Genomic DNA, 13,669 nt, shown 5'->3' on the forward strand with positions numbered 1-13,669 from the left:
TGTCGGGCCCAATAAACACGCAGACAACAGGTTCGGTATACAAGCAAGGTTTACTTGTGTGTAATAACTCACAGAACTCACAAAGATGGCAGCCCTGTCCCAGAATTCCATCTGTTGCTAAGTAACCCAACTGATGGCAGGAATATGGCCATGCAAAGTACGGTATATGTTTATACTATTAATGCTCAGACACAACACATAGCACCACCAATTAGATAAAATGGCATAGTATGTTGGCAAGTTTTCAACAAATCCAAAATCACTATAATTTTGTTTACTTTGCATGCGTACTATGGTTGTGTTTGAGGTTTTATCATTTTAATGGTGTGCATATTTTAATATATACAAGTACACTCACAAAAATACCCATAAAATATTAATTAAAGAATTTATTTATATAACCTTGACAAAAGAAATCTTTATTTTTTCTCATTATAATGATAACGTGTAAATCTTAATAAATGAGATTTAAAACTCACAACGGGTGGTTTAGCAATATTGGGGATTGTCAATTTGGCCATGGGGGCTACAGGTTTGTAAAAAACAATATTTTGTAGATATATTTTCATGTATACCATAGGGTCCATAGTATCTTTTGCTTACTGATTTTACTACACTGTGTACTTGGCAGTTTCCAGTCCTTGTATACTGTGTTCTTTTACACATAGAAATTGAGAATCACAATTACACGGAAATGAACACTAAACAAGACATGACATGTCGTGTCATAGCACCCTCTCAGAAAAAATTCAAAAACATATATTGAACTGGGTTTGTGTCAGAGTGAATTAATTCATTGTGAGCTGTATTAAAATTCTGTTATTAATTGTTCAGAATTGATGTGTTACAATTTTAGGGGGGGGGTAAAAAAATATTCATTTGGCTTTTCTGAGACAATTTATAACTTATTAAACATATAATGCGATGTGCACTTGTAAACAATTATAACCTGTCCCTGTACCAACTTTCAACAAAACTGGATGACACATATCTGAGAAAAAGCTGGTAACAGCTAGAAAAAGCTTGTTTTTTTTTAGATTTTTAAGGAAAAAAATGGCCTCCAAGCCGTAAAAAACAGGTCATGAATGACACTGCCTTCACTTGTTGTCATTTGAAAGTTGCAACATATAATTTGTCCAGTTTTTGGCATGGACATAAATTGGCAATCATGAATTCTATTGCATTTTCAAGTTTATAGCACTCTCCATCCTGGTCTCAGGAAGAACACCAGAGAGCAACAAACAAGTACAACAGGTAAAAAATGACATGTAAGTATGGAAATCAGATCTGCAAATATGTTGAAGAGTGAGTCTGTGTTGTGTCTGTTTGGATAAACTTCCTTGTACAACTGTATTCCTAATACAAGGACACTGTCAATCACAGAGCTGTTCCAGCGAAAAACTTCTGATATTTTAGACAGTAACAGGACAATGATACTGTTTGTCATACAAGTACAGTGTTCTCCCCAGGAATTTAAACCACTGACCAAAGCACATTTACACCCACATAATAAACAACATATTATTGAAATTATTATTATTTTTTTACCATTAATATTCTGTTTTTTGTAGATTAGTTTATTTTTTATTACTTCCTTATTAGTGTATTATTACTGTTTTACTTTTACTATTATCTGTAACAATTGCCACTCTATCCGGGTAGTGAGTAAGTGTTAATAAATAAATAAATAAATATATTTTCAAAAACAAAGTGGCATATATGTATTTGTTTCACAAAGTAATATTAATGAGCTCGGTCACAGTGCAAATATTTTTTTTTATTGGAGTTAAAATATTAAGTTTCATAATTTAGGAGAGTTTGAATGCGAATACTGCAGACTAAAAAGAACAAATTTTGAATTAGTTTATTGGAAGCAATTATTTTTGATAACTCGATCACTTTGGTGAAAACACAAACCCGCCATGATAGTTGATGATGACACATTAGTTGACCGGCATGTATCCTTTGTCCCGATGGGTTAAAAATGCCATTAACCAATCAGAAAGCAGCATGGTAATGCCGGTAGAACCCAAAGTTTTCCGAATGATAGTGATCAAAAAAATTACAAACGATGTTGTAGCACGATGTGTTGGTATGAATTTCAGATGAAAACTGCATGATGGTTTTCGAAAGAGGTGATTAGCAATTTTTAAAAGGTAAAAGAAGTCTTGAACGAAGAGTTTTTACATGATTCACGATGATAACAGTTCAAATGTATTTTACCCAATCATGCAATAAACACATTTTTTCATGAGTAGCGTAAACTGATCAGGGTTGAATTGATTTTGAAAGAATTTTAGCTTTCAATCTAAAGACTGTGTCTATCGTCTGAAAGTATTTACTCGCAAAAAAAGAGTTTCTAATTTTACATAGTGCGACTATGTCTATTGTTTACAAATTATTATCCACGACTGGCAGGATGCGCGTCTGTCGGTACGTAAGTATAATAACAATATGACAATAGTTCTGGCTGGAAGCGCTTCCGTGGTGGTCGCTGATTTTGAGTGCCGGTCGCGCCAACCAGTGTGACGAGATACCCAATGAAAAAAGCACTGTGGCGGTCTTGCTAATCACCGTGGCGGTGTCAGACAAGAGTGGCGGCAAATCAAAGCACTACATGTAGTTTGTTGCCCTGAATAAATAACGAGATAATTCCGACGTTAAATTCTATTTTGTCCAGCGACTGTGTACAAACAAACGTGCGCCGCTGACGATCACGGTGACCAGCTACGCGAACATATTTGCATCTAACTCAACCCCATGCAACAAAAAATGATACTATGTGTGCATTATGGTCCATTCCTCCTCAACGAACAAGTACATAAGTGAAAATTTAGTCAAAGACTAGAAAACTGCAGAAGAAATTTGCCTTATTTACACGTATCGGCAATGCAAGCTACCATGCGAAACATAAAAATTAATAAATTATTGACTTGGATCTTGACAAATATTAGTACTATTTATGTATACATAGAATGTACAAAAATTGGACTTAGAATCTGAATAAACGTAACTATGCTCAATAATACAATATCTGTATACATAAACTGTACAAAAATATGAAATTTAATATTCAATTAAATTCATAAGAGAGTATAAAAACATTTTTAATAGATTAATTACAGGAATACTAAACTATATTTTTGGATACCAGTAAAATTATATTTTTACTACAGTTTACTGAAATAGTTATTATAAGAAGTGTGTATAACACATTACCCAAGAGAGTTGTTTATAGTTTGCCTAATTTGCATATATTAAAAATTATCCTGTTTTGGATCCTAACATGACTTATTGCCAATTTTTATGAACTTTTTCTTAATCAATTTAACTAAATTAAAATATAATTTCCCATTATATATGAAGTTTTGGCATTTTCAGTTGAGCAAAACACAATAAAATAAATTAGTATTACTCTCACCACAATCAGTTTGTTGTACATCCTTGGCTGACATATATGTCAAACAGATACAACATTGGATGTAAATGAATGTTCCATAGTCAGTCAGGTAAGCATAAACAATTGATAAATTGAATTCTAAATGATAAATACAAATACATGCTGTGGTGTATTAAGACCATACACTTGGGCAAATGAAACACACAATAAAGTAGAATTTCATTTTGTTAAATAAATGCCCTTTTTATGAATTGAGCTTTGTACAATTTTTGTATACAAAATCATTCCAAATATGTGATACTTCTTGTATACAAAAGTACATCTTTTGTACATTATTTGCATAGTATTTGCATACTTGTTGTTTACAAATCTGTTTCAAATATAGGGTACTTCTTGTATACAAAAAAATTATACAAATTTATTCAGAATTTGTATACTTTTTGCACACAAAAATTATACATTTTGTTTAATGAATTTTGGTAAGGGACATACCATTTTGATGCTTGAGGGGAATGAAAATTTTATGCTACGAAAAAATGCAGACCTTGAACGTACTTTTTGGACTTTAGTAGTACGTCATTTTTGTTTGATTACCTAACGTTTTTAGGTTCATTTGCTGCAAGTTACAGAGCACATACCAAAGCGGACCTTGAACCTACTTTTTGGACTTTAGTACTACGTCATTTTTGTTTGATTACCTAAAGTTTTTAAGTTCATGTGCTGCAAGTTACAGAGCACATACCAGAGTGGCCGTCCCTCAGCAAATAATGAAGCAAAGAAATTTTCGATGTCTAAATCGCAAAACTTGTCCTTTTTACGCAAACTGGGAAGTTCGAATTACTAAACGAAGTACAGGACAACGAAGCTTAGATATCCAAGAACCAACACATACAAAAAAATTATCTCAAAGGGGAATATTCGTGGTGTATTTTACCTCTAACCGGACTGGACGTGAGATTTTGTTAGTAATCTAAGTATCCAAACATATTTTAGTATAAGGTACAAAAAAATGTAGTAAATATGTGATGATGTTAAAAATTTGCAATAATAATAAAAAAAAACATAGATGTAGTTTCCTTCCAGCCTTGTACATATATGCCCCAAAGTCGGAAGATTTTAGCATGATTGATTTTTTTCATTCTCAGCATTTTTGCCAAATTTATTTTCTGTATTCTTGATATGTTTTAGTTCTGTAAGTTTTTTGTCCCGAATGTTATTTTGTTTTGTTGTTGTTATTATTGAACATTACTCGTGGTTCTTCTGGTACGGTCCAAATAAAATTCTGCCATCACACAGGTCCAGGGTCCACCATGGCCCACCATGGGTCAACAAACTCTGCACGAATCGTGGACGACGACATTGGTAAAAAACAACTAATATGACAATATGAATAATTGTGAATGAATGAGTGAATTAATTGTACTTATTCAATTTGTTTGTGGACTGAACGATAATTTGACAGAATAAATATCATGTTGACAAATCAGTACCCAGTAGCTCCAACCATGGATGTACTTCTTAGTACATCCATGCTCCAACAATAGTAAATCAGTAGCTCCATGATCCGACCTTGGCGCTCATCACACACTAAATAAAGTCACCCACTATCTGTGCATATAATAATACGCACTAACTACACGTGATACATATATTACATTACCTGTAAAGCTTATCTCGTCCATCTGTGTAACTCGTGAATTTAATGAACTTTCTAACAAACGATGGGTTCGATGAAAATGACATACTCGGCAAACAATTGTTCTCCAGACCCGGAAGTAATTTCCCGTACCAGCTAGATGAGCCAAAAATTGTTACGGACCTTTTAACTTAATTCAAATAGACCCCGCTAACACTGTAAGCAAATAACACCGAATAAACGGCAAGGGGACCGAATGATCAGCGGAAGAAGGCCAACCTACAGGACTGTACTCAGGGCTATGAATGGACTGTGATTAGTCACATCAAAGTCGTCACATTCATTTTAAAGATCTTTTTCGGTTTTATATATTTCGTAATATTATTAAGGGGCTGTGATATTTCATGTTTATTACCCAGTATTATTTCGCCCCAGTGCTTTTCGTCTCAGTATTGTTTCGTCGAGGGACTGTGTCTAGTCGGCGTCGTCGCTTTTCGTCCGTATATACTGGCCGAGTACGGTCACTGGCCGAGTTCGGTGGTCACCTTTTCGTCCCATGCCGGGCCCCTGTTGATCTGCACTCGTTGTGTTGTCACCGGAAGCGCTGTCCCAGCACAAACGGTGTAGAAGACGCCGACCTGCACGTCAATGGATCTGCACTGGCTCAGAAGATGAATTCTGATTGGCTAAGCAATATTGATTGACAAACTACACGCCCACTTAATATCAATTAATAGCTATTTTTAATAGTTATTTAGGACTACGATTACCAAATATTATCTTCAATATATCACTTAATATCAACGTTTTTTCCAGGGTAACACTGCCATAAGAGCGGTGTTGATTGGCGCATTACAGTTACAATCGTTTGCACCCAGTAAGAATGTATGTGATTGGTCAGGTCATAGGACAACAAAAAACTTGTGGCGTTGAATGCACGTTCATTCTTCATGTAGCTGCGTTTCGATACACAAATCGTTGCTGAACTGAAGCAGCTGATATACAAGTTGTCGTACCTTTGTTTTCTAGTTTTCAAAGTCCTAGGTAACTATTTGCCTCGCTGATCTGTTTTCTCCGTAGACCGCGTTGAGGTAGTCATCAGATTCAGTGACGTTTCGAGATCGTCATTTTCAGTCCGGTTAATTATGTATTTGTCGATGTCAACGAGAGTTTTGTAATTTGCAAAGATCAACTGTATTTTCCTACTGTACGCATCGCACGTTTTTTTCTGTATCGCACATTTCTCTATGTCCCAAAGAGTGTAGTACTGTATGATAGTATAGTATAGTATAGTATATTTTATTTGACACTAAATAATATATTTTGTTACATTATCTGTGGTCAAAAGACATTAAATATAATAAAACACAAGTACACACACGAGACAAAGAAAATACATTAAATAACTAAAGTCTAAGTAAAATTACTTATAGTAAAATAGTATGTGGTCAATAAATTTGCTAGCACTATTGGCAATGAACCCATCTCTCGAACTTAAAATTTTTGTAAACATTTGTTGTTTTGATAGTTTAAGGATACTTTCATTATAAATGCTAACTACATTCAGAAATTCAGTACGAGCATTTGTTATTCCAGTATGGTTACAGTCTAAAAGTGCATGGATTTCATTGCCAATAGCCCCATTGTTACAAAGTTGGCACTTTCTTTCCTCTGGAGGTATCCCTTGATATCTAAGTTTTTCAATTGGTAGGGTATGTGCAGATATCCTAAATTTGGTGAAGCTGGTTCTATGTTGTGCATTTTTTACTTGATTCAAATATGGTTCAAATTTATATGTAGGTTTGAACTGAGTGTATGTACGTACTTTATTGTTTTGGGTTGTCTGGACTGTTGGTAGCCAAACTTTTTCAACATAGATTTCTTTTAATTTTGACTTAAGCAGAGTATTGTCATCAGCATCACCAGTTTTAGTTATCTCCTGTAATTTATTTACAAATGTTGCCTATGTATTACCTTTGATTTTGGTTTCTGAGATGTAAGCACAATGTACTAAGTGACTGCAATTGCTGGTGTTGTTTTCAATTCTTTTCTTGTATTTAAATAATTGTGCACATATTTCAGTAATAACAGGATAACTTCCAAGTTCAGCTCTAGAAGCAATATTACTTGAACGTCTGTGCACTCCTAATACACTCTTACAGAACTTAATGTGAAGTTGCTCAAATTGTGATCCGTCATTAAAGAGATTATTAACAAATCTTTTTGTATCAATTTGATCATCCTGTTTAGATTTGTAAATCTTGAAGGTAAAAGCCCCCCAAATTTCTGAGCCATACATTAAGATCGGTAAGACTGTACTTTTAAAAAGCTGTAAAGCATTACTAATAGAAAGAGTTTGGTTATGTAAAGTGATAGTTTGCCTAAGAATACCTAATGCACGTTGTGCTTTCATCACCAGATTTTCAATGGCAAGTTTAAAATTACCATTACTTTGAAAAATGATACCAAGATAGTTATATGATGTAACAACTTGGATTTTGTTATCATTTAGGTAGAAATCCATTTCAATTAGCCTACCTAATTTATTAAATATAATAATTTTGTTTTATTGATATTGACTTGAAGTTTCCACTTTTTGCAGTACTGTTCAAGTTTATCAAGACTATTTTGCATTCCTGCACTTGTATCTGAGAGTATCACAACATCATCAGCAAAGAGTAATGAATTGATTGATACACCTTCCAGATTCACAGGATTTGAATAAATATTTTTAGAAAGATCATTAATAAAAATGTTAAACAGGAGTGGGCTTAGATTGCACCCCTGTTTTACACCAGTTGATGATAGAAATCTATCAGTGCAACCATGTGTTGTTTTGATTGCATATTTTGTGGTAGAGTACATTGATCTTATCAAGTGGAAAAATTTACCCCCGACTCCTGCTTTCAGTAATTTAACAACAACATGCCTTCCCGCCAAACACTGTCAAAAGCTTTTCGCAGGTCAACAAAACAAGCATATAGATATGCTTTATTCCTCTTATTGGTATATTTATTAATGAGTGATTTTAATATGAAAATACTGTCAGTTGTACGGTGGTTCTTTCGAAAACCGAATTGCTCATTTTGAATATAGTTTTGGTTGTCCAAATATAATTGTAGCCTATTGTTAAGAATAATATTAAAAAGTTTTGAAATGGAATTTGATAAGGCAATTCCTCTATAGTTGTTAACATCTGTAATATCCCCAGCTTTATGCAGTGGTACTAGATAACTAGTGTTCCACTCAGTTGGAAATCTTCCACTTGATAAGATTTGATTGAAAAGTTTGTTAATACAAAGTATAAGTGATGGCGTGGAGTATTTGAACATCTCGTTGGTTATAGCATCAGGACCAGATGATTTTCCAGTTTTTAGTTTGTGAATAGCACCATTAATTTCTTTAATGGTAATCTTTTTATCAAGATCAGGGTTACCACTTAGTTTAGTGATGCTCTCCTCTAGTGCTGTCTGTACTTCTAACTCAGTAGCTTTGTCAGAAGTTTCAGACTTTAAGTTATAGAGGGAAGAGAAATGATTAATCCATTCTGCTGCAGAAACTGAAGGTGAACTTTGTTTACCATCACAGTTGTTAAATTCTTTAATTTGTTTAAAGGTTTGCCAAAAATGTGCCGGATTATATTTCTCCATACTTAATAAATTGTTCAACAGTTTCTGTTTGAATTTACATTTTTTGAATTTGATTTGCTTTCTATAAAGCTTGTTCAGTTTTTGTCTTTCCATTCTCAGTGTTACATCAAATGGAAATTTGTCAACTTTCTTTGAAATGTTTTTCAGGTTCTTTCGGATAGTTTCCAAGTCACTGTCAAACCATTTATGCTTAGTATTTCTTTTTGTATTTTTATTAGAATTCTTAATTTTGACAAATTTCATAGATTTGTCTGCAGCAGAATGAATTATGTCATTGAACTCTAATACCAAGCTATCACTGTCTTTGTGTTGAAAGTTAGTTCCCAGAAAATGTTTAATTTTACTAGTAGTTTCTTGAGAATTTAGTTGCGAAATGAAGCTTGATTTTGAAGAATTGTTCCAGATATATTTTTTGTAAGGAAACAATGAGATGTCAATGTCCTTGTTAGTAACATAATTGGCATTAATTGAAACTGTTATTGAACAATGATCTGATAGGTGGTTTAACTGGTTAACTCTAAAATATCTAATCTGTGATAAGAAGATCTTTTGAACAATAAAATAGTCTACCTGGCTTACACCATTGTACTGGTAACATGTAACTTTACCAGATAAATCTCCTACTATTCTACCATTGCCAATTATCATATCTGTTGTTATACAGTGACTACATAAATACTGGCCATATTTATTATTCACCTTGTCCATAGTTTGTCTAATGTCATTATTGAGTTCTATGTATGGTATAGCTGCATCTTTTTCTTCTTGCATAGTATCTTTTTGTCCTGCTGTTCTGGAATTCAAGTCACCCAGAATGCACACATTTCCATAATTTGAAAATTGCAGAGTTTCATCCGTGATGATATCGAATATATCTTCACCAGAAATATTACTGTTGAGATAATATGATGATCCCAATGGTGGGATATATACACTACATAAATATAAATCTTTATCTAAACCAAAGAATTCTTTATGATATGTGTGTCGTTAATGTGACCCCTGTCATCAAACGGTAACAAATTATGCTGTCATGTTTTTTTAGTTCTGTGTTTATAGTGCGACCATGGATAGCTACATAATATTTATGGGGGCCTACAAATCGTAATCGTCTGGATATCAATTAATTTTTGTAGTGTTAAAATAAATGAGTGATCCAAAGCCACTGAGCATGCAAAACAAATCGTTTATTATTTACATGAAATCGCCACGACTGTACCGCACTAATCAACACCTATGATTTAATACTATCTGTTAATATCTTAGTTTAAAGATTTAAAATTTAAAGATGCAATGAAAAACCTAAAAAGAAAAGGAAAAAAAGCCTTATTCTCATTAAAGACCAAAATTGGATCTGGTAATCTGGACATGTCCATACTACTGTCACTATTTGATAAACTTATCAGACCAGTTATTGTGTATGGGAGTGACATTTGGGGAGAAGAAAGCTCTACAAAATCAATTGTAGAGGATGTTCAGCTTACATACTATCGGTACATTCTTGGTATCTCAAAAAATACACCAATCATGGCAATATATAGTGAATTGGGAAAATTACCTCTTGACTCTTTTATTAAGAAACAAATGATAAAATATGCCAATCGTATTGCAAATTCCACAAATACTCTACTTCAAGAAGCATACTATGTCAATAAAATTATTAAAAGTAAATGGTTTAAAAAACTTGATCTGATATTAAATAATATTAACCATTCTTATCTTTTAAATGAAACAAATATTATCTCATTATCAAAATTAAAAACAATTGATGAGAAATTAAAAGAAGAGTTTACAACTGAGTGGAAAAATGAAATAAATAATGACAATAGGAAAAAATCAAATTCTAAAAATAAACTAAGAACCTACAAACTTTTTAAAACCAAAATAGAACAAGAAAACTACTTAACAATTATGAAAAACAGTGAACTTCGCAAATCCTTAACAAAATTTAGACTTGGCAACCACTGTCTGAAAATTGAAACAGGCCGGCATACAGGATTGGATTTTAAAGACAGAGTCTGCAATATGTGCGACAATGACCATGTTGAAGATGAACAACATTTTGTCACAAATTGTCCTCATTACAATGAAATAAGATCAAAACTTTACATTGTAGCTAATAAACGTATACCAAATTTTGACAAATTTAGTAATGAAAATAAATTCATATCATTACTAAGTGACGAGAAAATGTCAATTCCTTTAGCGCAATATTTAAAAAACTGTTTTAATACAAGACAGCAGCACCTACATAAACTAAGCCAGTAATACATTCCTTGTATTCAACTTATTATCTTTTTTTTTTTTTTATGCCTTTTTGTTCCCTTACTCTTTATGTGGTTATTTTTCTTTTACTAATATCTGATTTGTAACCCTTTTCATCCCCTCCGAGGGATGTTGTGTGTTAATAAATAAATAAATAAATAAAATAAATAAATAAATAAATAGTATTATGAAGGTACATTGGTCGAGTTGTAATTTCTTCTGTCTAATAACATAGGCAAGTGATTGACTTTATTACATAACCCCTTGACAACAAGAGATGTCCGCATAGCTTGAAACCAGAATGGGCCATTCCAGTTTAAATCTGCACCCCCCTGTTGATGAGGTCGGATTTCCAGCACTGTATGATGGGGAAAATACCCCGGATTTCCAACTGTATATGGAAAAATGGAAAAATAGAATCCAGAAATCCAGACGAGTATGGAAAAAAAAATTCTGGAAATCCAGGCAGTTATGGCTGCAAAATTAAATGTGGCCTAGCTTATCTCACCACATACCGGTTGATGAGGTTGGATTTCCAACACTGTATGACTAAAGAAACTTGGAATTCTGACTGTATTGGGCCAGTATGAAATAGATAATGATGGGACAAATGAGCTCATCAACACTGTGAATCAGGACTAGTTTGGATTTCCATTATCAGATATAAAATTTTGAACTTGGTAAATTAGCATATGATGAGACACAGTCGACTGTGGATGAGAGTTATATTTGGAAATCCTACTCTGTATGGTGTCACAAAGGAACTCATCAACACTGTAAGTAGGACCTATAGTTTTGGATTTCCATTACTGTATGGTGAATGGTGATTTAGAAATAAAACTTTGTATGACTTATACACCCATAGAAATTATACCCTGTATAAAGTAAACACACAAACTCATCAACATGGGGGGTGCAGATATAAACTGGAATGGCCCAATGTCTCAGTGATACCTTGGGTGTTACATAACCTCTTGACAACAAGATTGTAACTAAGAAAGCAGGGAAGAGTTTGCTCTGTAATGTAAATATATGGCAAACACTACACAGGAAGTGGGATTGAAAAAAATACTGGATATTGTGTCCTGTGATTCTAGTATGACACAGTTACAGGTTCATCCCTGGGGTAGAGAGTTTCTTATCTTTTGTTTTGTGATGTCATAAATAATGTCTTGGTGTGTGTGGACTTTATGATATGATTAATGTTTTTTTCAAAATAATCTACAAGACAGGCCATAGCTGGTTTGCATAACTAACAAAAATTCTGATTAATTTGTGCTATGACAGGTTCATGGGCAAGGGTTACTTGACACAAGCTATTGCAGTAACCACAAGGACACCAATACCTCAACAATGTTTAGATTATTTAAATTCTTTATGGGATTGAATGCATGCCTATTAGGGCGATTCCATTTTGCAGGCCAGCATTTGACTAATCATAATGCCATATCACACCTCAACATTTGACTCATGCCATTTAATCATACCTTTAATGTGAGCCATTCCATTTCACACCTCAACATTCAGCGACTACCAGTATTCATAATGCCCATTGACTATACATCAATATAATATATATCAATATACTGTATAACTGTATACTGTACAGTATGTTTATGTAAGTTAAGTCTCCTTAGACAAAACAAATCTCTCTTGGTGCCACAGTGGTAACACCTGAATTGGTTGCAATGCCGATGCTTTTCCTGAAAGAGCTGTAATAAGATCACCCCAAATAACATTTATTCAACATATCTTGTGAGGCAACTCTAGCACTTAGGAAGCTCGGCTTCTCATTGGCCATCCAAGATAAAAGATAGCGACTGTGCCCCTTAAGAACTTGCTGTTTTGGCCCAATTGCTTAGATATTTGAGATGTAGATAGCTTGATCTTTGCTCATCATGACAGATATCCCCAAAATTATGAAGTTAACCAAATAACGCATTGAGAAATGGCTACTTTGACCCAATTGCTCACATATTCAGGTTATAGATACTTTTTAGGGTGTACCAGTATTATTGACTCCCGTGTGCGAAGCACAAAAGGGAGTCTTTGCAGTTACCCTGTCTGTCTGTCTGTCTGTCTGTATGTATGTATGTCACTTTTTTTGTTCCACCGTTATCTCAAGAACCACTAATAAAATTTTGGTGACACTTGGTACACAGATGCTCTGGGATAATGCGCAGAGCTGATTAGTTTTGGGTAAAAATCTATGAATATTAATTACCTAATTTGAATGATAATTAACTGATTTTAAGCTGTTCTATGACTGTTCCACTGATGTTTGAAGAACCACTCATTGGATTTCAATGAAACTTGGCACATGGATGCTCTGAACTAATGCACAGATTTGATTAGTTTTGGGTAAAAATCTGTTAATATTATTAATTACCTAATTTACATAATGATTAATCAATTTTCGGCTTTTCCACTGATATCTCAAGTACTAATCATAACATTTCAATAAAACTTGGTACATAGATGGCATATGACACTGCACAGACCTGATAGTTTTTAGGGTAATATCAGTACATATTAATTACCTAATTTGCATAATTAATTAATTTTCAAGTTTTGATATTTTGAGTAATAATGATCACGTTTCAATGAAACTTGGTACATAGTTACTTGAGGACTGTGCAGAGACCTAAATAGTTTTGGGTAAATATTTGTGCATATTAATCACCTTTAATATTAGCATAATTAGTTAATTTTCAGCTT

At 33.5% G+C, this 13,669-nt stretch overlaps 2 protein-coding genes across 2 annotated transcripts in view; both read right to left on the reverse strand.

Moving 5' to 3' along the window:
• The window catches only part of LOC100375007 (uncharacterized), a 39,454-nt gene extending 34,262 nt beyond the window's left edge, over positions 1 to 5,192 (reverse strand). The window contains exon 1 of the mRNA XM_085495374.1: positions 5,061 to 5,192. Coding sequence (XP_085351500.1) covers positions 5,061 to 5,143 — 83 coding nt within the window. The 5' untranslated portion in view covers positions 5,144 to 5,192. The remainder of the gene's footprint in view (positions 1 to 5,060) is intronic.
• A 2,750-nt stretch (positions 5,193 to 7,942) lies between these two features.
• LOC146729503 (uncharacterized) lies at positions 7,943 to 9,457 on the reverse strand. The gene has a single exon (XM_085495375.1). It carries the CDS (start codon positions 9,455 to 9,457, stop codon positions 7,943 to 7,945), a length of 1,515 nt encoding a protein of 504 aa, XP_085351501.1.
• Positions 9,458 to 13,669: the final 4,212 nt, after the last annotated feature.

This window comes from Saccoglossus kowalevskii, chromosome 21, assembly GCF_978046115.1.
Source record: "Saccoglossus kowalevskii chromosome 21, keSacKowa6.1, whole genome shotgun sequence".
In the NCBI taxonomy this organism is placed as follows: domain Eukaryota; kingdom Metazoa; phylum Hemichordata; class Enteropneusta; family Harrimaniidae; genus Saccoglossus; species Saccoglossus kowalevskii.